This window comes from Callospermophilus lateralis, chromosome 4, assembly GCF_048772815.1.
Source record: "Callospermophilus lateralis isolate mCalLat2 chromosome 4, mCalLat2.hap1, whole genome shotgun sequence".
In the NCBI taxonomy this organism is placed as follows: domain Eukaryota; kingdom Metazoa; phylum Chordata; class Mammalia; order Rodentia; family Sciuridae; genus Callospermophilus; species Callospermophilus lateralis.
In genome coordinates this window covers 161,341,805-161,368,982 of record NC_135308.1, presented here as the reverse complement: position 1 = coordinate 161,368,982, position 27,178 = coordinate 161,341,805, and the positions used below count along the sequence as shown (strand labels likewise).

The window sequence follows — 27,178 nt, the reverse complement described above, 5'->3', positions numbered from 1 at the left end:
ATGGTGATGTGGAAGAGCTTTGGAAACAAGTTGCTCTTCAGTTGGGTGGGGTTTTGATATTTTGGAGATAGTTTTTTTTTTTTTTTTTTTTTTTAAAGAGAGAGAGAATTTTTTAATATTTATTTTTCAGTTTTCGGTGGACACAACATCTTTGTTTGTTTGTGGTGCTGAGGATCGAACCTGGGCCGCACGCATGCCAGGCGAGCGCGCTACCGCTTGAGCCACATCCCCAGCTCCTGGAGATAGTTTCTTATTTGACTGGCGTTGTCTGAGGTTATCGTCCAAAAAGATCTCTGAAAACACCTGATTTTGGGGGCTGGGGATATGGCTCAGTTGGTAGAGTGCTTGCTTTGCATGCACAAGGCCCTGGGTTCAATCCTCAGCACCACAAAAAAACAAACAAACAAAAAAAACTGATTTGGGAAGTAAAGCAGTCTTAACTAATGGTGGAAATCCAAACCCTCTTTCTTTATTTTGTTTATGATACGAAATTAAAAGGCAAGAAGTAGGAAGGAAGTCATTACTTTCTGTTGGATTAATTATTGACTCAAATGCAGGCAGGAAGCAGCTTTCTGGTTTCTGTAGGATCTGCTCTATTCCCAGATTCCCAGGCTTTCCTCCATGGGCCACTGGTGATATTCAGATCCACTTACTATTGCAGTTTGTATTTGCAGGCTCAGTGCCAGACCAGGAGTTGGAGGTGTCCGATCTCGAGTTGGAATCCAGCAGAACCTTCTCAGCCAGCCAGCACGCACAGCCACCTTCCAGCAGAGATTTGATGCCCGGCAGAAGATAGGCCTCTCAGATGCCAGGCTCAAGCTGGGAGTCAAAGATGCTCGGGAGAAACTTTTGCAGAAAGATGCACGGTTTCGGATCAAAGGGAAAGTGCAGGATGCCAGAGAGATGCTGAACTCTCGCAAGCAGCAGAGCACGGTGCCACAGAAGCCTCGCCAAGTGGCTGATGCCCGGGAGAAGATTAGCTTGAGGAGGAGTTCTCCTGATGCCTTTACAAGCCCACCCATTGGGACAGTGACACCTGCTCTGAAGCTCACCAAAACCATCCAGGTAGGTTGTGACTGCTGACATGAACTCGGAAGACAGGCAGATTTAGGCAGAAAGATTGGGTGGGGAGAGGGGATTGGGCAAAAGTGCAGTTCTCTCAAGTGTTGGTACAGCCCTTGGCTGTTTACAAAGGCTTTCTGTATACATTATAGCCAAGCAAACATGAGAAAGGCCTGAAGTGACTTTCTTAAGTGAAAAATAGTAGAGGGAAGAACAGGGAAAGGATGAAACATTTTGACCATGTGCTATGCACAGGCACCTAGTGTATTTGATCTTATATATTCCTCACTCCAACTTTAGGACTATTTCCCCAGTTTTATTAAAGAAGAATCTGAGTCTCAGAGATGAAATACCATGTCCAACATTACACAGCCAGTAGTGGAAGGACCAGAGTAGAAGCCCAGTCAGATCTGGCTGCCAATCAAGGGTCCCCCCCACCCCCCCAAAGGAAACAATGTCATTTAATGTCTGGGCTTTGGTAATAGGCATAGTGACAGCAGACATTGATGGAGCCAAGTTTAATTTAAAGCCCTGCACTTGCATTACTATATGGGGATACCTTCTTACTTGAGGGCAAGGCACTCTGTAGTCCTACCAGAGACCCAAACTGCATGCCTACTGTATTTAAATTCAGTGATCTCATACTCACAGGATGCTCATGAACCCTATGGGATAGATTGTGATCACTGAGTGTTTCTAGGTTCCACAGCAGAAGGCCATGGTGCCACTTCATGCCCATCCAGCTGGAATGAGGATCAATGTTGTCAATAACCACCAGGCCAAACAGGTAGAGAGAGAGAAAGAGAGTGTGTGTGTGGTGTGTGTGTGTGTGTGTGTGTGTGTGTGTACACGCACGCACACATATTTTGATGATGCTAACGGGTGGATTGGCTGGGGCCAGGCCCAGAGACATTTGACTTTTTGTAATTTGAGAGTTTTAACAAAAAATTTCTTAGGGGATAATTTGCACACACAAAAAAATGTTTTTCATGTTCCTATTCTCCAGAGTCAGTCACTGTTGAAATTTGGTCATAGATTCTTGGGGTTTTTGTTTGTTTGTTTTTAAGATTCCTGCTTTTTTGTGTGTGTTTGTGTTGTTTTACATTTAACACTAGTTGTAGTTGCAATTTTGTTCTTCAGTTTGTGCCCTTTTTTATTTTAACTCAAGCATTTTCTGTTTTCACATTTAGTGTAAACATTTTTCAAAACTGCTCAATTCATTGAGTTGATGTTTATTTGTTTTGACATTTTATTTAGACCATTTTCCCTGTTAAAAATCCTGTTAAATGGGCTGGGGATGTGGCTCAAGCGGTAGCATGCTCTCCTGGCACGCATGCGGCCCAGGTTCAATCCTCAGCACCACATACAAACAAAGATGTTGTGTCTGCCGAAAACTAAAAAATAAATATTAAAAAATTCTCTCTCTCTTTAAAAAAAAAATCCTATTAAAATTCCCTGTTAAAAATCCCAACAGTAGGCATTGTTGGGATAGGGTTTGAGTTTACTGCTGTTTGCCAAATTATTCAGAATGGACTTTCCAAAGCAAAGGATATACTGTCATGTGATGCTTAGTGACATTTGGGTCAATATTGGGGGGCATAGGTATGTAGTTGGATGGTTGTGGAAGTATGCTTTGTGATGTTCACACAACAACAAAAATCACCTAATAATTCATTACTCAGAACATATCCCTGTCATTGAGATTACTAGGGATTTTTTTTCTCCCTCCTGTACTGGGTCTCACTTAGTTACTGAGAGCCTTATTTAGTTGCTGGGGCTGGCCTCAAACTTGAAATCTCCTATTTCAGCCCCCTTAGTTTCTGGGATTACTGATAGGTACCCACATGCCTGGCTAATTTAGGGATTCTTGAGGGGTGTTATGAACTTATGAAAATGTACTTCTGATGTACATGGAGCATTTTTAATTGGGCCTCATTAGTAGAAGTCACCCTGTCAGGACTTGAACCCCAGACTCCAAGGCCAGTCTCTCCAGGTACCTCTACCCCCATGCCCACCTTTTCCCTTGATCTTTCATTTAATGTAGCATTCATTTCTTCATTGTGCTGGGGCTGGATGTCTTTTATGGACCTGCATGTTACATTAGCTTATATTTCTTTATTCTCAGAATTTATATGACCTGGATGAAGATGATGATGTTGTAGCACCCGTTCCTACTAAGCAGATGAAGTTTTCACCCTCCAGCAGCTTTCACCACCACATGGTATGGCATTGTTTCTTTTTCTGTCATTGTATGTGTCTGATCTGATGGACAGCAGAGATTGAGGATAACAGGGTCTTTCAATGATTTGGGTTGTAAGATTCTCAGAGCTGGAATTGGTCTAGCCATTTGCTTTTTAAAAAATTGGATGCAGGCTGTGTCCAGGGATTTGCTTAAGGTCCCACCGCAGGTGGAGTGCAGAGCTGCAGTCCCAGGCACTATGTTTGAGACACGTGAGGGAAAGTCCGTTACCTGCTACTGTAGCAGAATACTACAGACTGGGTGAATTTTAAATAATGGATATTTACTCTGCTCACAGTTATGGAGGCCAGGAAGTCTAAAACTGAGGAGCTGTACATGGCAAGGGCCTTCTTGCTGAGTCATCGGAGAGTAAGCAAGCATGCCCTAGACAGAGATCAGGCCGCATTTATTCTTTAATCAGGAGCATCATCCCTGAGATAGCAAAATCCACTCCTATGAGGTTGGCTTTAATCTAATCATGAGAACAGTCTCCTGGTAGCCAAAACAATTCTTAAGGTCCCACCTATTAATGCTGTTGTTATGAAAATTCAGCATCAGTTTTGGAGAGGACATTTGAATCATAGTATCAATCCCACAGGAGGGAATCCCTTTTCTTTCCTTTGTACTCCCTGACCTTGATCTTAGATTCTGGATTCCCTGGGTTGGTGTCAGTAAGGAATAAACCTCATTTGATTGGTGGGCTCCAGTAGGTACAGCCTCTGTGCAAGAAAGGCTTGCCTGCTGTGGTGCTGGTCAGACGTCCTGCAAAGAAGTAAACAGTATCAGAGTGTTTCTAGCACTCAGCTTAGTGGGTACCACTGAGCCACAGCAGGGAGGTTGATGGGCTGCACAGCCAGTTCCTTGGGGCAGATACCGCCTTTGTTTTACCTTGAGGCTGGAAGATTCAGTTTTAGTCACCAACGGAGTGTATGGACCAATCTTCTGGTTATAATTAAGCTCTTAGAATGGTATGTGAAGCTGAATGTTGGCAGTTTATTTCTTTATAAAGGGACCAATCCTTTCTAGGAAATAGACCATTTGTGTCTGATGCCAGAACAGCTTATCAACTGGCTCAGTTAGTGGTTAACCCTAATTTTAAAAACAGTATTTACATTAACTCATTTAAGACCTTCTCTAAGCCAGGCATGGAGGCACTTACCTGTAATCCCAGGGAGGCTGAAGCAGGAGGATTGAAGTTCAAAGCCAGCCTCAGCAATTTAGAGAGGGTATAAGCAACTTATTAGAACCCTGTCTCTAAATAAAATATTTAAAAAGGACTGGGGGACTGGGGTTGTAGCTCAGTGGTAGAGTACTTGCCTTGCAAGTGTGAGTCACTGGGTTCAATCCTCAGCACTACATAAAAAATATAAAAAGTATTGTGTCTACACAATACGACTAAAAAAATTAAAAAGTTTTGAAATGGGAGGGTGCTGGGGATGTGGCTCAGTGGCTAAGCAACCCTGGATTCAATCCCTCGTTAAAAAACAAAACAAAACAAAAGGCCCTCTGTCCTCCCACCCTGTGAAGTGTGTATTTTTACTCTCATTTTATGGAAAGGTTAACCTCCTCAGCATCACCCAGCTTGTAAGTACTAGATTTAGTTGTTGCCATAGTAGTGTGGTTCCTGGGGCCCATGTGTAACCACTACACTGAGACACAGAGCAGCTGGAGAGATCTGGAATCCAGCATGGAGAGGATACTTCACTCACATTGGAGAGGCCTGATGAATGGGGCCTGCCCTGTATTCTGATTACCCCTCTGGCTGCTACATTGCTGCTTTATCCCTGGATCTGTGCCTTATAGACCCAGTTGTCCTAGATCAGCAATACCACCTGCTGCTTCTGTATCAAGCATCTTTTTTCTCAGACACGTTAATACAGGGGAGTTTTATGTTTCCATGGGACCACATCCCCAGTTGGAGTAGGAATCATTTTTGGTGGTCTGTATGTTCTGATTGTGCCAGCAAGTCCCTGACAGTCTGGTTACTGAGGATGCCATGGCTCTGGTGCTTCTGTGTGACCAGATCAGTGACCAAAAAGCTAGGGTTTCTGGACCTTCTTAAGAGTAAGTTCCTGTTCCCAGCCAGCCTGGAGCTGATGATCATTCCCACTGTGATAGAAGCTTATCTAGGAATGAACTTGACTTAAAGCTTTTGGTCTTCTGACTAACCCCAAATTATAGAGGTTTTGGAAAGTCTGAAGTAAAGAATGGCTGAGCCTGTGGCTCCTGGAAGTTTCTAGATCAAGACTTGGAAGCTTCCTGCCAGAGCTTCTAGCACTGTGGGAATTGACTTCTACAGTCATATGCTTGGGCCACGTGCTTTTCTCCCCTTCTGTCCCTTCCCTAGCGGATATTATTGGCAGCCTTTCTTTGCTTCAAACTTGTAATGGATTTGGAGCTGAGCAACATCAAAGCTTCATACATTCATCTAGTTGTTGGCTCTTCAGGGCATTTTCAGAAGAGTCTGGGTTTCTGGCTTCTCAGATTCCTTTCTGCCTCTCTATAGGCTGGGCTGAGCAGTTCCAAGCTCTCCATGTCCAAGGCCCTCCCTCTCACCAAAGTGGTTCAAAATGATGCCTACACTGCTCCTGCTTTCCCCTCCACTATTCGAACAAAAGCCTTGGCCAACATGTCCCGGACACTGGTGAACAAGGAAGAACCCCCCAAAGAGCTGCCACCTGCCGAGGTAAGGTGAAGGTGACCACCCTAGTCAAGAGTTGGCCTATACTGGGTGGGCAGTGTGCTGTATGGATCCCAGTGGGTCCTTACAGCACCCCTGTGAAGTAGGTGTTGCTGTCCCCAGTTTGTAGATGAGCAATCCAAGAACCAGGAACCCTTATCCTCAAAGCTCATGGGCCAAAGGGGACACCAGACCAGCAGAGAGATCACTGTGTGTGTGGAGGGTTTCCCAAAAGAAAGCTGCTGAAGCTGTGAGGAAGGAGCATTTTGTTCCTCTCAGGGATCTGGGGAGACTCCAAGAACATGGCATTTGAGCTGCCAGGTCTAGAAGGATGAGTAGCATTCCAAGCAAATGTTCAGGGACCTGAAGAGCATTGGCTCCTTTAGCATGGAGTGGCGGGGGATGTGATGGACACCGGGATCTGAGGAGCCCAGTTGTGGTAGACTCTGCAGGGTTGTTTCCTCTGGGCCTTGTGGGGGCATGTCTGCCCTTCAGCTCCTGGTAATATTCTTGTCTGTGTGGCAGCCTGTTCTCAGCCCCTTGGAAGGCACCAAGATGACTGTGAATAATCTGCATCCTCGAGTCACAGAGGAGGACATCGTTGTAAGTATTGTGGCATGTGAGAATTTTAAATCTCAAACCACTCTGATATGGGTCCCTAAGACAAGTCCCAGTCTGCTGATTGGCTGGAACTCTCAAGACTTTGCATATAGTCAGGCCTAGAGCTAAAAATTAGCACAGCCCAAGGACACAGAGCAAAGTCACCAAAGGAAAGACAGGATGTAGTTTGGGGGAAATCGGCACTCCAGAGCCTTCCCAGTGAAGTCACATCGGATGTATTTTATTTCTCCACATTGTAATGACTGATGAAACCCTGGATCTCATAAAGACTTAGTGCCCAAAGGTTTCGCTGGGGACTAGTCATTTAATCATTCTCTGACTAGCATGTACCAGAGCTCCGCACTCTGCAGGGGGCAAGCAAGTGTTCAGCATGAACCATATTGTTTACACAGTTTAGGCACAGTGGGCTACCTGATCATTTAAGGTGGTAGAGTCCTCCTGGAATTCAGGTTCCCAGATGCCAACCAGTGGCCCACCTGGAAGCAGACCTTTCAGTATAGCAGCCAGGCCAGCTGTTCACTGTACTGCAAGCTTCTAAACCAGCGCGGCTGGCCTGGCCTGAATCTCAGAATCATGGGATATCTGTACCATAATGGGTCCTAAATGAGATCCTTTAGCATTGCTATGCAACACTTAGTGGCGGGTATTTTCCTATGAGTCTTTGGAACTTATTGTCTACTTTGGGGGTTTTATGTGATTATTCTGTCATATTAATATAGTGAGATGTATTAGTAGTGACTGGTGTTTGATTCCTCAGGATTGCCTTCTTGGTCCATTCTGCCCTCCCATGGCAGACATGGACAAAACCTAAATCAGGTGCCAGGTTAGTGGGGCCTGTTTTAGTTTAGTCAGTCAAAAAAAACATTTTAGAAATCCAGACATCCTTTGAACTGTTAGAAATTTCAGTGAATGCAGATGGAGACTCCAGCTGCACCCTGTAGCTAAGTCTCAGGTTCTGTAACAGCTCACATTGGCCATCAAGTTTTTTAAGGGGCTGAACTTGAAACACATGAATGCCACATGTGTAGCTTTAGAACTAAGTGTGCTCCCCTTCCTTAGCAGGCACAGTGCAGCCAGTGGTGTGCACACGAGTAGAAATGTGGCCTATTCTGGGTCATACTGAACATGTTACAAAGAAGTAAAATGTTTTCTGAATTGGGCTGGGGTTGTGGCTCAGCAGTAGAGTGCTCACCTTGCATGTATGAGGCCCTGGGTTCCATCCTCGGCACCACATAAAAATAAATAAAACAAAGGTGTTGTGTCTGACTACAACTGAACAATAAATATTAATTTTTTAAAAATGTTCTTAATTATTAAAGTATCTGGGTACAGTGGCATATGCCTGTAGTCCCAGCTACTTGGGAGACTGATAAAGGATCGTAAGCTCAAGGCCAGCCTGAACAACTTAGCTAGTCTGCATCTCAAAGTAAAAGCAAAAAAGGAGAAATAGGCCTGGGGTTGTGGCTCAGTGGTAGAGTGCTTGCCTCACATGTGTGAGGCACTGGGTTCAATTCTTAGCACCACATACAAATAAATAAATGAACAAATAAATGTCCATCAACAACTAATAAAAATATTTTTTTAAAAAAGGAGAAATAGCCACCATTTATTGAGCACTGGCACATTATAGGAGCTCTGTGAAAATATGCTAATGAAAAGTGAATTACTTATAGGGGCTGGGGCTCAGTGGCAGAGCGCTTGCCTAACAGCCTAGCATGTGTGAGGCACAGGGTTTGATCCTCAGCACAACATAAAAATAAACAAATAAAATAAAGGCATTCTGTTCATCTGCAACTTAAAAAAAAATATTTGTAAAGATTACGCCTCAGAAAATTGCCAATAATAATTACCCTCAACTTCTTTTCTACCCCAATAGGTAACGTTAAAAGAACAATAATATCATTGGGAGGATACCTACTATTCAATTCCATAGTGTGTTTTGTTGTTGTTGTTGTTGTTGTTGTAGCTGGACACAATACCTTTATTTTATTTACTTATATGTGGTGCTGAGGATTGAACCCACTGCTTCACATGTGCTAGGTGAGTGCTCTACCACTGAGCCGCAACCCCAGCCCCATAATGTGGTTTAATATTTAACATTTTCCCCTTTGTCATTAAAAACCAAATCATTTCAAGGATCTTTTCATAAGCCATCTTATTCTCGCAACAACCTTGTAAATGGCAATTACATATGAAGAAATGCTTTGAATGCTAATTGGCCTCTGTCTATATCTACCTGTGGGATCTTAGTCTGGCCTTAGACTCCTTATCAGTAAAATGAGGAATTTAGAGTTAATGATGAACACAGGTACAAAGCATGATCTTAAAAACTAACTCAGTTGAAGCTGGGCATAGTGGTGCACACCTATAATCCCAGCAACTCAGGAGGTTGAAGCAGGAGAATCACAAGTTCAAAGCTAGTAGTACTCAGCAACTTAGTAGGCTCTAAGCAACTTAGTAAGACCCTGTCTCAAAATAAATAAAAAGGTCTGGGGATGTGGCTTAGTGGTTAAGTGCTCCTAGATTCAATCCCTAGTACAAAAAAAAAAAAAAAATTGAGTTTTCCAGCAACCCTGGGAGGTGGACAGTCCTTTTCTTGTTTTCAGAAGAGGTAGTAGTTTCAGGGAAGTTAAGAAACTTGCAGACAGTCACACAGCTGATAGAAGGCAGAGTCCCAGGGATCAAATCCTATTTGTGTGACTCAGAGTAATCAACTGCCCCAGTTTTGCTAGGGATTCTTCTCCTGGTTTTAACACTCATAGTTCCTTGTCCTGAGAAATGCCTCAATCCATTCAGCCTAGGAATTGTGGTCACGCTGGTAGAATATAGAAGTGATGGTTTAACAGGTTCACAGGTAATATATTAGAGACTGTCCCTTTGGTGAGCCTGCATGTCCAATTTTATGACAGCTCTCAGATTTTATGGCTGCTATCCCAATTGGGGAAGTGGGAACCTTAGCAGTGACTTGGTAAGACATCACAGGTACTACAAGGCTTAAAAACCTAGACCCCCTTCTCACTGCCTAACAGCTTGTCCCTCATCTGTTCTTGACTTGGGGGCTTGTGATTGTCTCAAGAATACCACCTAAAATAGAGCGCTCCTGAAGTCTTGGGCATATTCAGCTGTAACACAGTCACCCCAGAGTCCTCAGTGCATGTGCATGGCAGGCAGTCACAAATTCTTCCCCAACCCCTTCTCTTCTTTGCAGGAGCTTTTCTGTGTGTGTGGAGCCCTCAAGCGGGCTCGGCTGGTACATCCTGGGGTAGCAGAGGTGGTCTTTGTGAAGAAGGATGACGCCATCACTGCTTATAAGAAGTATAACAACCGGTGTCTGGACGGTAAGTTGGGGAGAAAATGGTCATCTTGCCCTCTAGTCCTCCCTCTCTTGTTGTCAGGCCTTCTGGGATTAGCCTTCCTCTGAGATGGGTAGAAGATATTTTGGGACAGTTGAAATGGAGCCTGCATGCACCAGGACAGGCAGGGTTCTTGGTGGGTTTGAGTTCAAACTGAAGCCCTGCAAGAAAGTGACACCATTTCTCTATAGATGGCTCTTGTAAGGGGCCTTACAAGAAAAGCCGAGAGCCACAGCCTTCCTTTCCCAGTGTGGGACTACTTACTGCTAGGATACAGGTTCCTCAAAGGCTTGGAGCAGTGTCCATATGTTGTCACGTGGGTGAGGTCCTAATGAGTAACTGTTTGCTTTCCTCATCTCGGCATGGCCTGTAGAGAGGAGCTCTGTCTGACCTGGTCCTTTTCCACAAGATTGTTTTTTCTGTATGAATTGAGGACCTACTCTGGCCAGGGCCCTGTGCTAGAAGTAGGGAAGCAGAGACTACTAAAAACATAGCCAGTGAGATTTTTATGTGCATATTTCTGGTGGCTAATTATGTTAGCATCTTTTCATGTGCTTATTCTCCATTTGTGCATCTTTGGAGAAATGTCTCTTCAGAATTTGTGTTCATTCTTTAATTGTGTTTTTTGGGGGGTGAGGTGGGGGTGGGGGGGACAGGGGATTGAACCTAGGGTTTTTTACCACTGAACTACATCCCCTGCCCTTTTTCTTTTTTATTTGGAGACAGGGTCTCATTAGTTTGCTTCAGCCAAATGAGTTATTGGAATTATAGGCATGCATTACTGCACCTGGCCTAGTTGGGGTTTGTGTGGTGTTTTTTTGTTTTCTTTTGTTGGTACTTGAGATTAAACCCAGAGGTGCTTAACCAGTGAGCCACAATGCTAGCCCTTTTTATATATTTTTTTTTAATTTTTTTTTTAATATTTATTATTTAGTTCTCGGCGGACACAACATCTCTGTTTATATGTGGTGCTGAGGATCGAACCCGGGCCGCACGCGTGCCAGGCGAGCCCATTACTGCTTGAGCCACATCCCCAGCCCCCCTTTTTATATTTTGAGACAGGATTTTGCTAACTTGCCTAAGGCATTGCTAAATTGCTGAGGCTGGCTTTTAACTTGTGATCCTCCTGCCTCAATCCTCCTGCCTAATTTGCTGGGATTACAGGGATGCACCACCACACCTGGCTCAGTTGGATTCATTTTTATTATTGAATTGCAAGAGTTCTTTATATATTCTTGATGTAAGTCCCTTTACATGTAAATGATTCATTAGTAATTTCTTGCAATCTGTAGGGTTTTTCCCACGCCGCCTTCTAAATATAAGCATTTAAAGCTATATATTCCTCTAAGCATTGTTTTTGCTACAATTTATAAGTTTTAGTATATTGTATCTTTATTTTTGAAGAATTTTCTAATTTTCCTTGTGCTTTCTTTGATCCATTGGTTATTTAGGATTATTTAGTTTATTTAATTTCCATATCTGCATGAATGTTTTTTCTATTCCATGAGTAAAGAGAATATGTGTTTCCCTGTTGTTCGGTGGAGTGTTTTATAGAGGTGACTATTGTGTCCAGTTGGTTCATGATGTTGGTTAGATCTTCCCTTGCATTGTTGGTCTGCTTGGTTTGTTCTGTCCATTCCTGAAAGTGAAGTATTGAAATTTTCAGCTTATTGTTTATATGCATTTCTCCTCACTTCTATCTTTATGCTGTTAGTTGCATTTACATTACAGTTGTTTTCTTCCTCATCAGTTAACCAGTGTCCTCTTTATCGCTCATAACTTTTTTAAAATTTATTTTTTATTTTATTTATTTTTTTAGTTGTAGATGGACACAATATCTTTATTTTATTTTTATCTGGTGCTGAGGATCGAACCCAGGACCTCGGCACATGCTAGGTGAGCACTCTACCACTGAGCCACAACCCCAGCCTAGCTCATAACTTTTTGTTGTTGTTATTGAACATTGAACCCAGGGTATTCAACCACAGAGCTACATTCCCATCCCTTTTTTTTTTTTTTTTTTTTTTTAATTTGGACACAGGGTCTCACTGAGTTGCTTAGTACTTCACTATTACTGGGGCTGGCTTTGAATTCATGATCCTCCTGCCTCAGCTTCCCAAGCTGCTGGCGTTACAGGCATGCGTCACCGTACCCAGCAGTGAATGTTCTTAATGGCATCCAGAATAGTGAATCCTTTCCAGATTTTTAGTTCACTCTGCCCAGATCCATCAGAGCAATCACTATTTCACTATTCTAAGGCAATAATACCCTAATAAAATGTATTCTTCCTTTTTTTTTTTTAGAAGGGGGGTACTGGGGATTGAACTCAGGGGTACTTGACCACTGAGCCACATCCTCAGCCGTATTTTGTATTTTATATAGAGACAGTATCTCACTGAGCTGCTTAACAAATAAGATTTTACTTCTTGATCCATGAGCTGCAGAATAAATATTATATTAGGAGGCATGAATTAATCTTATTGTACCTCTTCAGCAGCGCTCTCAGGTAATCAAGCACTTTGTTAATGAGCAGTAATATTCTGAAGGGAATCTAGGGAATCTTTTTTTCCCTGAGCAGTAGATTACAATGGTGAGCCTAAAACATGCCATAAACCGTGTTGGAATCAGGTGGGCTGCCATCCAGGCTCTGCTGTCCCATGCACTCAAGGAGCACAGGTAGAGTAGATTGGGGATTCTTCTTGGGGTCACAGGATTTTCAGAATGGTAGATGAACACTGGCATTACCTTCCCCAGCTGCATTAACCCATAACAGGAGAGTCCGCCTGTCCTTTGAAGCTCTGAAGCCAGGCATTGACGTCCCTCTGGTTATGGAAGTTGTGGGTATCATATTCCAATCATACGCTATTTCAGCTACATTGTAAATTACTTCAGAGCCACCTTTACCAAAGATTGTGACTTCATCTTCTGGATAACTTGCCACAGCTTCTCCATCACCACCTGCTGCTTTACCTTGTTATGTTGCAGAGATGGCTTCTCTGCCTAAATCTCACAATCAACCTCTGCTAGCTACATGCTGCTTTTCTTTTTCTCATGTTTCTCAGTCCTTATAGGATTGAAGAGAATTAGGGCCTTGCTCTGGGTTAAACTGTGGCTTCAAAGAAGGCTTTGGCATTTTAAATCTCTGTTCAGACCACTTGAAGCTGGCTCCATATCAGCAGTAAGGCAGTTTTGCTTTCTTTGTCTTTGTGTGTTCACTGGAGTAGTACTTTTAATTTCCTTCAAGGAGTTTTCATTCACAGCTTGGATAACTGTTTGGTGCAAGAAGCCTATATTTTAATTATTTTTAACTTTTTCTTTTCTTTTTCTTTTCTTTTTTTTTTTTTTTTGATACCAGGGATTGAACTCAGGGGTACTTGACCACTGAACCACATCCCCAGCCCTATTTTCTATTTTATTTAGAGACAGGGTCTCGCTGAGTTGTTTGGCACCTCACAGTTGTTGAGGCTGGCTTTGAGCTTGAGGTCCTCCTTTCTCAGCTTCCTGAGCAGCTGGGATTACAGGCGTGCACCACCACGCCTGGCCTTTTTTTTTTTTTTTTTTTTTTTTTGTGTGTGTGTGTGTGTGTGGTGTGTGTGTGTGTGTGTGTGTGTGTGTGTGTGGTGCTGGAGGTTGAATCCAGGGCCTTGTGCGTGCAATGCAAGCACTCTACCAACTGAGCTATATCCCCAACCCAAAGCCCGGCCATTTTTAACTTTTGATTTAAAGTAAAGACATGTGACTTCTTTTACTTGAACACTTAGATGTCATTATAGGATTATAAATTGACTGTATTTCAGTTTTTTTTTTTTTTTTTTTTTTTTTTTTTTAAGAGAATGGGGAGGACACAGGAAAGGGAGAGAGATAGGGGAACAGCTGGTTGGTGGAGTATTCAGAACCCATCAATTTTATTAAGTTCACTGTCTTAAATGAGTGCAGCTCATGGCATCCCAAAACAATTACAATAATGACATAAAAGATTACCGAGCACAGATCATCAAAACAAATATAACAATGATGAAAAGGCTTGAAATATTGCAAGAATTACCAAAATGTGAGCACATACTATTGGAAAAGTGTCAATGATAAAATAGCTCAAAATAGCCTGGTACAGTAGCACACACCCATAATCCCAGTAACCTGGCAGCTTGAAGCAGGAGGATCATAAGCCCAAAGCCACTAATTTAGCACAGCCTTTAAGCAACTTAGTGTGAGAACCTGTCTCAAAAAATAAAAAGGGCTAGAAATATGACCCAATGATTCAGTGCCTGTGGATTCAATCCCTGGTACCCAAAGATATCTACAGAGTGCAGTAAAATTAAGTACAACAAAATGAGCTTCACCCATAGTTTGGCATGTATATAATCTAATCAGATAATTTTACTCCAGCCACACTTGATGTTATTGATAATTGAGTTTCTATCTACCATTTTATTTTATTATTTTTAAATTCTGTGACTTTATTTTATGTTACATGAATTTTTCTTTTTATTTCTTTTTTTGGAGGGGTATTGGGGATTGAATTCAGGGGCATTTGACCACTGAGCAATATCCCCAGCCCTGTTTTTGTATTTCATTTGGAGACAGGGTCTCACTCAGTTGCTTAGTGGCTCACTTTTGCTGAGGCTGGTTTAGAAGTTGGGATCCTCCTTCTTTAGCTTCCCAAGCCACTGGGATTATAAGGTATATGCCATTGCGCCCAGTTTCCCAACCCCTCCCCCCAGTACTGTGTTTGAACTCAGGTGTTCCACCACTGGGTCTCTCCAGCAATCTGTACTGATGAGATGAGCTGGATTCAAAGGAGCAGACTGCAACATTTAACCAAGAAAATGGTGAAGAAATCATGCAACACATGAACATGAGTTTCTCAGATTGAGGGCGGGACTGCTCTGCGACCTCAGTCCTCTTCCATGCTGGAAGACAAGAGAGCATGCACCTGGAATCTCTTTATTTTTATAGGGGGGGACACACAATGGAATGTTGTTCACTAAATAAAGCAGGGGATAAGGTTGGAGAGTCTTGCTTCGTGATGTCTTGTGGTCAGCAGATTGATTGACATCTTGACAAGTCACACATCTTGACAAGTCACACCCATCTCAGGTGCCATGTGGGATCACAGGCAGAGTGAGAGGAGAGGCGCACTTGTGTTGCATAGCCCAGTCAGCATGCGTTGCCATACCTGTCCCCTCATATAGCTCCAATGTGCGTAGCTCACACACACAGCCCATGGATGGCTCGCGATAACTGGGCAAAATCTCCAGCCCTTTTTATTTTTTTATTTTTAAGACAAGGTATTGTTAAAATGGCTGATCCTGGCCTCAAACTTAGGATCCTCCTGCCTCAGCCTCCTGTGTAGCTAAAATTATAGGCGTGCACTACCTCACATGTATATTTTTATAGACATTTCTTTTAATTTCTTAAATGAGTTTTTCAGCATGTATTTTCAGACATTTTTATAGTTATTCAGGGGTTTTATTTGTATGTAGGTTTTTATATGTTCAGTTTTTTGAATTCCTTTAATGAAATTTTTTGTGTATGTTTTGAATCATTTCCTTCCTAGTTGTTCAGGGATTTACAGTGTACATTGTGAGTAATCTGAACCTTTCAGATTAATGCTGACTTAGTTCTAATTAGTGAAATGTTATTCCTGTACAGCTCGTTCTTCCTTTCTTTTGGGCCATTTCTGTGACACGTCACATCTTATAGGTAGTGGGAGCATAGCTTCATAGCACTTAATCCTTTGTGGATGGGAGAGTCTGAACATATACTTTTGAGTCCTGTTTTCATTTAATTACATAGCATAAACAGTTTTCCTTATTATGTGCTTTACAGATAAGATTGGATGGCTTCTCCCTGAAGAATTTCTCATTTCCATGCTCACCTCTTCCTGTCAGGCTTGTCAGTTTGCTTGGTGTTCTCATTGCCGAGTTTTCCTTGCACCTAGGCATTTTCTTAGTGTCTGTGTGTATTAGTCAAATTTCTGTTATATAGCAAAATACTTGAGGCTGAGTATTTTATAAAGAAAAGAGGTTTGTTTAGATCACAGTTCTGGAGGCTCAGGGGCATTCTGCTGGTGTTGGTTTGGCTCTGGTACTTCATTGTTACTGAACCAGGCATATTTTGCCCATTGCACAGTATGTACCTCAGTGAAATGATGAATTGTGAAAAAGAAAAATGATTTATTCACTAGTGAGTCAAGTGTGGAGACTGGAAGGCAAGGCTTCTAGCCCCTCTCTGAGGATAGTGTTTAGGGTATCCTCAGAATAGGAAAACAGGCATGGGAAAGGGTGTGGACATGTTCTGTCCCCCCAAAGGTTCGTGTGCTGGGAAGGAAGAGCCATCGTGGTCTATGTGTGCATAATCAAACATGGTTCTTCTTAAGGTATATATTCAGAAAATGGTGACATTACTAGGATCTGAGGGTTGCCTTTTGGACCTGTATTGTCACTAATCAGGCACTTGTGTAGCCCAAGCAGAGGATTGGTGTTTTCATTGAACAACCTAGGCAGTCATCACCACTGTGGACAGACATCAGAAGTGTCATCTATAGCCAAGCTGATGGTGGGGTTATGTCGCTTAGCTCTGTGACCTCTAAAACTGGCTAGGAAAGCAAATGCCAAAAGCAAGTGAAGCAAGTCAGGCCCAGGAGCGCATGCCTGGTGTCCCTGCTACGGGGAGGCTGAGGCAGGAAAAAAGAAAAAGTAAAGAAAATGAAGCTAGAAGGTTTGTTCAGGTTTTCCCTGTTTTATCATGGTGGAGAGAGCTGGGGTCTCTTGGGAACTGTGATAATCTAGCCATTTCCTGGGTCTGCTCCTGATGGCCAGCTAGCTCCCTGAGGCTCCACCTCTTAAAGGTGCCACTGCTTCTCAACATAGCTACACTGGGGATCATGCTTCCAGCACATGAACCTTTGGGGACAGAACATGTCCACAGACTATAGCAAAGGCTTGTCTGAGACCTGGCCACTCCCTGTGTGGAGCCAGAGCTGCCCATGGTGAGGCTTTACCTGATGTGGAGGTGACAGCCTTACCCTTCTGGCCTTGTCCTTCTGGTGTGAGGAGCTGAGGTCTCATGGTAGAGCTTTTTCTGTTTTTTTCAGGGCAGCCGATGAAGTGCAACCTCCACATGAATGGGAACGTGATCACCTCAGACCAGCCCATCCTGCTGTGAGTCCCAAAGGCAGGGAGGTGGGGGCGGGCAGGGCTTCTCTGCTTGTTCACCCTGCATGGCCGCCTCTTTTATTCTGAGGGGCAGTTGCCATGTCACACACAGCTTTCCTCCATCCTCCTTCTGATGCTAATGGTTAGTCAAGTGCTGAAAGTGGGACGAAGTGGTTGTCTCTTCATTTCCCATCATTTGTCTCACAATGACCCTGGAGGGGCTGGCATTATGACCTCTGCAGCTGCCTTAGAAATTAGAGACAGCTGTGAGGAAAACGGAGGCCTGCCTCTTGCACACACACACCTCACACCACAAAAAAAAAAAAAAAAAAAGGAAGCAGATACCCAGGGAGGAGATTAGACTTGCCAAGGTGGGTGGATAGTTGGTGCAGGGCAGGCCTGAAGCAGACTGAGATTTAGAAATACTGGGATTTGAACCTGGGTAATGAGTGGTGTGTTTTTGATAAGTCTCTAAAACTGGTTCCAGAAATGTAGTATGTTCCAAATATGTTTTTTAGGGTTTGGTGACCTGCTCAGTTTGGGATGGATAGTTAATGAATCGTGTGTACTTAAGACTTTATTGTTACCATCCATGAGGGAGGAGCAGTGTTTCCTAAGCTTAAAATCTAACACAGCAGAGCAAATAAGAGCCATGATGGGTTTGCTGCAAGATGAAGTGATACAAAGGGTTGAGGAGAGCACCGCCCACCGTGCCTAGTTCACCGCGGAAGCAGGTTTTCTTAGAAAACCTTCCAGGATTTTCAGTCTGCTCTGTTCTTTATAGGCGGCTGAGTGACAGTCCCTCAGTGAAAAAGGAGAGCGAGCTGCCACGAAGGGTGAATTCCGCCTCCTCTTCCAACCCTCCTGCCGAGGTGGACCCTGACACCATCCTGAAGGCGCTCTTCAAGTCATCAGGGGCCTCTGTGACCACACAGCCCACAGAATTCAAAATCAAACTTTGAGCAGGGAAGTGAGGCAGCCAGAAGTGGGGCAGAGGAGGGTGGCTCTGTTTTCCCAAGGCAACACTTGTGACCAATGGGCCGTCGGACTGAAGCCCCCTGAGCATGGGAAGGGTCGCCAGGGGTGGCGCTTCCTCACTGGACGGGACCCACCTTTCTGTGTTGTGTCTCCCCTGTGCTCTTCTGTATGTTAACATTTCCCGTAGTGTGTTCCTCTGCCCTCCACCTCATCACCATGGTAGGCCTGTGTATCTGAGTGTACCTCCCTCCACCCTCGGCCCCACGCTGATTCCTTACCTGGAATGGTGCACTAAGTTTCCCCAGTGGGCTTTCTTAAGGCCCCTTGGGATACAGGACAGGGCTGTTTGAAAGACACTGCTTTTTCCAGGGGCTGAGGGATTGCCTTCCCTTTCTGTTTTTCAAACTTTTCAAATAAAGTAGGGAATGGGAACTCTTCCTTTGCCAATGGAAGCCAGGTCAATTTGAGAGCAGTGCTGCTTACCCACAGACCAGTGGAGATGTTCTAGGGGAATTGGGTCCCGGGCCTCTTTGTCTTTAGGCCTGACTGCTTGTTGACAGAGGGCTCTGTGGCAAGGGCAGGCTGAGGCTGTTGCTCTGGTTGCTCTGCTAGGAACAGTGCCACCTAGCTCTAGGTTTTGAGGGCCTGCACTGTCTCAGGCAACCTAAATTTCCAGAATCCATGTTCCCTTTTTCCGTGAGGGGGGCCAGATGCCCCACCCCAGTTCAGAGCCTTCTGGGCGTCACTTCTGGGAGGGGCTTGCATTGTTAGCCCTCCCATTTCTCACCTGGCTTGGTGTTTGTCCCGCCCTTGTTTTGGTGCAAGTGCCGGCTATTAGCTAGTGGGCCTTTCAAAGGCTCTGCTTCCTGTTCTGTAGTACTGAGGGTTGGGGGGTTATTTGAATGGGAGATGTTGGCTTGCTCATGGCTCTTCCTTTCTGTCCTCACTTGTCTATAGGACAGCATCATGGATGCCAGATGCATATATCCAGCTGCCACAAGGGGCATTGTCCCCACTGCCATGGGGATGTGCCTGGCCATGACCAGAGGGGTATTTTCCTGCCTTGGCAGTGGGGAAGAGAAGTTGTCAGGAGAGAAAGGCGGTCCTGCCAGGCAAGCTGGCGGCTGTTTTCCAGCATGCTCCCATACATTATAGAAGCACTGTGTGAATGCCAGAGCGGCTGTCCTGGATCAGGCTCTTGCTTTGGGACTGTGAAGGGAATCCAGGCTGGCAGAGCTGGAGTGGGTTGAGGGCTAGAATTCTGGGTGCTGTACAAAATCAGGAGCACATGCTAAGAAAAGGACAAGCCCGGGAGGCAAAGGGGCCTGAGACACCAGGAGCCTCTTAGGCGCCCAGTGAAGAGCACCTAGAAACGCATCTTTCTACAGTTAGGTCCTTCAAGCAAGAAGGATCCAAAGGTTGGATCCAGATTCAGTCCTCCAGCGCTGAGGTTGCCCAAGCCAGAGATTGCGGGAAAGGCGCCTGGTGGTGCTCCACTTTCCTGTTTTTTTGAAGAATGCTGCTTTTCTTCTCTTACCCCCTTCAAATGGGTACAAACTTATGTCTCTCATAGCAGCTGGAAGACATTCCTTCTACACTGGTGTCTATACCCAGAAGGCACTAGGACCTGACTTCTCAGATACTGGGAACAGCTTGGACTGTGCTGAGAGTAGGGATGGTCAACACCCTGCCTTCCTATGGTGGCTTTACCTCCCATTCCCAAGCCAGGCATGCTCTGGTGTTCACAGATTTCACTGAGTCCAGCCGCAGTCTTCTGGCCTTATGGTACGTTGAGAACAGGAAGGGACCTGTTTACCTCCCCTGTTCTACAGGATGTCATCTTGGGAACAAGGAAAAGAAGGTGGCGGGCCAACCCTTGTGTCCTCTACCTCCCGCTCCCTTACATTGTTCATCAAGTGTCTCTTGTTCAGAAGGCGAGGAAGAGGCATTGAGGGATGGAGGTGATTCTGTATTACTTATCCATTTCTGAATAAATGTTTGTTATTCCTACTTTTAAGTTGTAATTTCTTAGAAGATTGTGCTAAGTGGCCCTTAGACCTCTCTGCTTTACTGATCTCTTTCTTGGGCATTACTCACTGAATCTCATTATCCACGGCTGAGAATGTGTGTAATGACATCTATGAAGCCCTGGCTGTGAGCAGCAGCTGCTCCAGCAGAACTGTTAGGGAACAAGGTGGCCAGACAAAGGGCGTTTGCCTTGGATTGAAGAAGTTCACTCATGGGTATAATTTATCTCTTACATAAACTGGTATTAGAAGAGAAGAAATTATTTATGGTTTTATTATGCAATTAAAAGTGGGTAAGAAGGGCTGGGGTTGTGGCTCTGTGGCAGAGTGCTTGCCTAGCATGGTGAGGCACTGGGTTCAGTTCTCGGCATTGCATATAAATAAAACAATAAGGTGGCTCATATTTTTCATTTCTTGTGCACATGAAACTTGAAAAAGATGAAGAGGAGGCACTTAGGCTGGGACTTCAGGACGCAAGGAAAGACTAGCACTGAGTTCCTGGGTTTTCTTTCTGCTAACCTGGAAATGCCAACAGGTACAGGACCTCCCCCATCCCACAAAAAAATAATAAGGCCTGAGAAAAGTGTCCCGTCTAGCCAAGTCTGAAAACTCCAGCCAAGGGCATAGAAGGAATCTCAGCTGCTCCACTCCCAGCAAAGGTTGGGCTGGGTCATAGAGGTTCTTTACCAGACTGCATTGGGTGCATCCTGAGACCCCTGCTGGGGTGCTGTCACAGAAGGCTGAGTGGGGAGCCTGAGATTGGTGGTGGTCACTGGAGTTCATATAGGGTGGAGAAATGAGGTTTCTCCAGGAGTCAGCCACAGAGAATAGAGGGATGATGAGCTGGCCCCCACTTAGCAGTAGCAAGGAGACCCTCCCATCTTGGGCGCTGGCAGATACCAAGAGAGGAACCTGAATTTCCCATTCCTGGCAGTAACAGTGATGCTTTTCCAACCCTGAAAGAGCAATGTCAGAGGAGGTGTGCTGTAACAGAAGTTGTAAATAAGACTCAGAGTCAGTAGTACCTAAAATTTCCATGTTTCAATTGAAAATCACTCATACTAGAACCAGGAAAATTCCACCTTGAATCAGAAGATGATCAATGGACATCAACACCACAGGGACAAGACATTAGAAATCACCTAAAGGATTTTAAAGCAACTATCCAATTGCTTCAGGAAGCCACTATGAATACACTTGAATCGTATTTGAGAACAAAGTCAGTAAAGAAATAGAGAACCATTTAAAGATTAAAAAAAAATATGAGATAGGAAAGAATCAGTAAACTTCAAGATAAAATAGAAGCTCCCCAATTTGTACAAGAGAGAAAATAATTTTTTTCTTTTTTTTCTTAAATGAACCCCAGGTCAGTTGTGCTGACGAATGCCTGTGATCCCAGAGGCTGAGGCAGGAAGGCTGCAAGTTCGAGGTTCAGCCTCAGCTACTAGGTGAGAGCCAAAGCAACTTCACAAGACCCTGTCTCAAAACAAATAAAGGGCTGGGGATATGGCTCAGTGGTTAAGTGCCCTTGTGTCCAATCTCTAGAACCAAAGAAAGAAAGAAAGAACCTCAGGAACCTATGATACTACAACAAAAAATCTAAAATTTCTGTGCCACTAGTGTCCCAGGCTGTAAACTCCCCAGAGATGACAAAAGACACAAATCTACATATTCAAGAAGCTCAGTGAAGCCCAGACAAAAAAAAAACTAAGAAGTCTGCACCAAGACACATTGCAGTCAAGCCTATGAGATCTGTTGGGAGTCTCCCTGAGAACTCCCCGGGGCCTTTCAAACATGGCGGTGGGCAAATTGCCATTGGGCAGCTAGAACTCCCCGGGCCTTTCAGATAAGGAGCCCCTGATGCAACATGGCGATGGGCAAGTTGCCAGTGGGCGGATAACAAGTTTTTTGAAAACCTTCTAATTGGTCCTCCCGTCTTCCACACACATGAACAGTTCGTGCCCCCCATGAATCTTATGCAGGGCGGATGTGCGTGCACAGTAGGTGACGAACTGACCTTTACTATGATTGGCCCTGGGAGATTCCTGGTTTAAGATAACCGACTCTGACTTTCTATATAAGCTAGAACCAGCTTGCAGTAAAGTGCTTCATCTTTGTCACTGCTGTGTGTGTGTGTGTGCATTTTAATCTCCGATGACGAACCTTGGCCTTTCAAGATCTAAATACAAAAGTATCTCAAAGCACAAAAAAACCTTACTACGTGGGAAAAACAATTTTAACAACAGATTTCTCCTTAGTCTATAAGAAAGTGGCACATTTTTCAAGTAGTGAAAGAGGGGCTGCCAATCAAAAATTCTGTATCCAGCAAAAATATCCTTCAGGAATCGAGGGGGAAATTTTAGACATTTTCAGGTGAAGAGAAACTAGTAGAATTCATTATCTCAAATTCTAACCTAAGAGAATGGCTCCTTTATTAAATTTTGTGTAAACAAAAAGACAGGCGAGGCTGAGGCAGGAGGATCTCAAATTCAAAGCCAGTTAGAGAGGCCCTAAGCAACTCAGTGAGACCCTGTTTCTAAATATAATATTTTAAAAACAGGCTGGGTGTCACTCAGCGGTTCAGTGCCTCTGGGTTCAATCCTGAGTACCAAAAAGAAAAAAGAAAAAAAAAAAAAAAAAGCTTCTCTAAACAAAGGAAAAACTAAAGGAGGAAAACTTGCAACACTGGGAAGGAAGAATAAGGCAAAGAATAAAACTGAAAAAATACAAATTCTTGAGGGTTTTTTTTTTTTTTTTTTTTTTTTGTGGTGCTAGGACTTGAACCCAGTGCCTTGTGCACACTAGGCAATCTTGAGTTTTCTAAATTACAGATGATGGTTGAAGAAAAAATATGATGTGGTTCTTAAATGTGTGTAGAGGAAATTTTATAAGTGGGTGAGTAAAGGATGTAGAGAGGATTTCTAAATTCACAAGAACTACATATGTATGAACTATGATTTTAAGTTAATAACAGTATACTGTGATAACTTATGTATAATGTACTCTTAGAGCAATCACTAAAAAAGATAAGAAATATGCTCAATATACTATTAAGTAAATAAAAATGGAATTCTCAAAAATGTTCAAGAAACCCATGGAGTGGCAGAAAACAAAACAAAAATAAAATGAGAGACTTAAGCCCTAAAATATCACTAAGTACATTAAATGTAAGTGGTTTAATTTGCCCATTAAAAGAGACAGTGGGAGGGCTGGGACTGTAGCTCAGTAGCAGAGCGCTTGCCTAGCATGTGTGAGGCACTAGGTTTGATCCTTAAAAATAAACAAACAAAATAAAGTCATGCTGTTCATCTACAACTGCAAAAAAATTTTTAAAAAACACCTAACACTCTTAACATACTGAAGAACCATCTGCAGAAATGTAATCTTAATACCATCCACCAATGTCAAAACAGCATAGAACACCATCAGCACAACAGTATTCTTTACAAGTCCTCATGGTACATACACCAACATAGACTATATCCTAGCCATAAAAAATAATAAGTTGTAAGGCTGGGGTTGTAGCTCAGTAGCAGAGCACTTGCCTAGCACTTGTGAGGCACTGGGTTTGATCCTCAGCACCACATAAAAATAAATATAAAATAAAGGCATTCTGTCCATCTACAACTACAAAAAAATTTTTTTTTAAATAAATTGAGTACAGTAGCATGAGCCTATGATCCCACATACTTGGGAGGCTGAGCCAGGATGGCAAGTTGGAACTTGGGCCACACAGCAAGACCCCATCTCAAACACAAGAAAAGCAAAACAGGGGCTGGGGATGTGGCTCAAGCAGTAGCGCGCTCGCCTGGCATGCGTGCGGCCCGGGTTGGATCCTCAGCACCACATACAAACAAAGATGTTGTGTCCGCCGATAACTAAAAAATAAGTAATAAAATTCTCTCTCTCTTTAAAAAAAAGAAAAAACAAAAAAACCAGGGCTGGGAGTGTATGTAGCTCAGTGGCAAAGTGCTTGCTGAGCTTGTGTGATGCCCTGGATTCAATCCCCAACACTGTAAAAAACAAACAACTTACAAAAATAATGGAAACCACACAGTGTATTCTTTGATCACAATGGAGTCAATGCCTGGGTGGTTCTCTCCTTAAATCAGAGCTAAACCAAGAGTGCCTGCTCTTACAACTCCTATTCAACATTACAATTGAGGTAATAGCCAGGAAATTGGGCACAAAACAAAACAAGAACAAAAAAAGCATCAATTGTAAAAAAAGGAGAAAACTATTTGCAGATGACATGGTCTTGCATATAGAAAATCCTAAGGAATTCACTAAAACATTAGAACTAATAAAATTGCAAGATCAATATATACTTGCAATGAACAATTTACAACATGAAAATAAGGGGCTGGGTTGCGGCTCACTGATAAGAGTGCTTGCCTTGCACATGTGAGGCGCTAGGCCCCACATATAAATAAAAAAAGGTGTCCATCTACAACTAAAAAAAATTTTTTTAATTGTTTTGACTGTAGTCAAAACAATCTTGAATTAGAAGAGCACTGGAATGACACTTCCTGATTTCAAAGTTTACTATAATGATTATTAAACTACAGTAATCAAGACCATGTAACACTGACATAAGGCTAAAAATACAGATCAGTGGAACAGAATGGAAACTCCAGAAATAAAGCCTCATCTCTGCTCATTTTTTTAAATATCTTTTTTTAATATATTCATTTTTTTATGTGGTGCTAAGGATTGAATCCAGGACCTCATGTGTGCAAGGCAAGCGCTTATACCCCTGAGCTACAACCCCAGCCCTCTGCTCAAGTTTCAGCAAATCTGCCAAGACAATTCAGTTGGGGAAAGAATCAAAATCAGAAAACAATTCCTTGCAATGCCGCATGACTATAATCCCAGCAGCTTGGGAGGTTGAGGCAAGACCATCACAAAGTGGAGGCCAGCCTGGGCAACTTAGCAAGACCTGTCTCAAAAAAAAAAAAAAAAAATATATATATATATATATATATATATATATATATATATATATATATATATATATATAAAGGATTGGGGGGGCTGAGGTTGTGGCTCAGTGGTAGAGCACTTGTCTAGCATGTGTGAGGCACTGGGTTCGATTCTCAGCACCATATATAAGTAAATAAATAAATGTCCATCAATAACTAATAAAAATATTTTTTTAAAGTGGAGGGTGCTGGGGATGTGGCTCAGTGGCTGAACACCTCTGGGTTCAATCCCTTATATCAAAAAAAAAAAAGGAGGGCTGAGGTTGTAGCTCCATGGTGAAGTGCTTGCCCTAGCATATGCAAGGCTATGGGTTCGATCCTCAGCACCACATAAAAATAAATAAAATAAAGGTATTATGTCCATATACAACTAAAAAATATTTAAAATAAAAGAATTTCTTTAAAAAAAAAGGCAGGTGTGCTGGGGAGGTAGCCCTTGAGTAGAATGCCCCTGGGTTTAATCCTGAATGCTGCAAAAAACAAGAAAACAATTCTTAGCTTCAAAATCAATAAAATACTTATAGATCAAAAAATTTACAAAAGAATTTTTTTTTTTTTTTGGTACCAGGGATTGAACCCCAGGTCACTTAACCACTGAGCCACATCCCCAACTGTATTTTGTGTTTTATTTAGAGACAGAGTCTCACTGAGTTGCTTAGTTTCTCGCTTTTGCTGAGGCTGGCTTTGAACTCACGATGCTGCCTCAGCCTCTCGAGCTGCTGGGATACATGTGTGCATCACCACACCTGGCATCCAGCTCTTTTTTTTTTTTTTTTTTGGAGACAAGAGTTTCACTAAGTTGCTTAGGTCCTAAATTGATGAGGCTGGCTTTGAATTTATGATCTTCCTGCCTCAGCCCCCTGAGCTGCTGGGATTACAGGTGTGTGCCACCACACCCACTTTATGAATAAATTTAACAAAATGAGTGCAAAATTTACATTCTGAAAACTACTCAGCATCAGAAGAAATTAAAGAGACTGTAGTCAAAACAATCTTGAAAAAGAAGACACTGGAATGACACTGAGTTCAAAATTTACTACAATGATTACTAAACTACAGAAATCAAGACCATGTGGCACTGGCATAAGGCTAAAAATATAGATGAGTGGAACAGAATGGAAACTCCAGAAATAAAGCCTCATCTCTGCTCAGTTTTCAGAAAATCTGCCAAAACAATTCAGTTAGGGAAAGTGTAAGGGTTCGGCAAAGTGTCGGAGGAAGAGACCACCAAGAGACTGACTTTATGCAATAAGCAAGAGGGAGTTTATTGAGGATCCGATTTCAACCCGCTGAGGCTCCAGGCAGGCTCGCTCAAAAAGGGAGAGCAGCCCAGAGCCCAGAGCAGAGGTCAGGCAGAGCTTAAGTACACTTTTTGGGGAGGGTGGGGGCTTTGCATACATCAGAACAAATCATCATGAGGCACGGGAAAATTGAACAGCAACTCTGAGACATGATTAGTACATTCATTGGCAGGAACAGATTGGGCAGGGGTGATTGGTCACCCCTAAGCGGGTACACATTTAAACTGATTGGTTTAGGTCCTGCAATGCCTAGGTGACATACTACACAGAGTCCCAAGTTATTAGACAACCAGAGGAATCAGTGAGAATATTTACTGGGCAGTTCGGGTATTGTCCTAACAGCTACAGGGATTACAGGTTTTGGGGATAGCAGGGGAATTTAACAATACTTGGTCTTTTACTCTTTAACCCAAGCCTCGAAGCTTTACAATGCCCGGTCTTTTACACTTTAACTCAGGCTTTGCAGCTTAGAATCAGCTTAGAAATTTTACCTTTACATTAGAATAGTCTTTTCAACAAATGGTACAGGGACAACTGTTTTTGTTGGCTTGTTTGTGGTGCTGAGAACCAAACCCACAGCATGCCAGGCAAGGGCTCTACCACTCAGCCATGGGACAATTATATCCACAAATAATAAATACACAACCTTGTGAATATACTAAGACTCACTAAATTGTATATACTAAGAGGGCAGATTTTATTGCATGTGAATTATATGTTTAAAAAGTTATTTTAAAAATACTTAGTGGTTTGCTTTATAATCTTCTTTTATTCAAAT

The 27,178-nt window shown here is 43.1% G+C and overlaps 1 protein-coding gene across 5 annotated transcripts in view; it reads left to right on the top strand.

Moving 5' to 3' along the window:
• The window catches only part of Poldip3 (DNA polymerase delta interacting protein 3), a 34,010-nt gene extending 11,812 nt beyond the window's left edge, over positions 1-22,198 (top strand). The window contains exons 2-12 of one of the 5 annotated variants that reach the window (XR_013091262.2): positions 675-1,065; positions 1,763-1,849; positions 3,188-3,283; positions 5,808-5,987; positions 6,507-6,584; positions 9,811-9,940; positions 17,052-17,118; positions 17,897-20,051; positions 20,556-20,652; positions 21,484-21,565; positions 21,738-22,198. Coding sequence is in view for 1 of the 5 variants with exons in the window: in XM_076855344.2 (XP_076711459.2) it covers positions 675-1,065; positions 1,763-1,849; positions 3,188-3,283; positions 5,808-5,987; positions 6,507-6,584; positions 9,811-9,940; positions 17,052-17,118; positions 17,897-18,074 (1,207 nt within the window). In the remaining 4 variants the exon portion in view is untranslated. Of the gene's footprint in view, positions 1-674; positions 1,066-1,762; positions 1,850-3,187; positions 3,284-5,807; positions 5,988-6,506; positions 6,585-9,810; positions 9,941-17,051; positions 17,119-17,896; positions 20,101-20,555; positions 20,653-21,483 lie in introns of those variants that run through there. The other 4 variants (XR_013091261.2, XR_013091260.2, XR_013091263.2 and 1 more) reach the window with 4 other exon arrangements.
• The last annotated feature ends 4,980 nt before the right edge of the window (positions 22,199-27,178 follow it).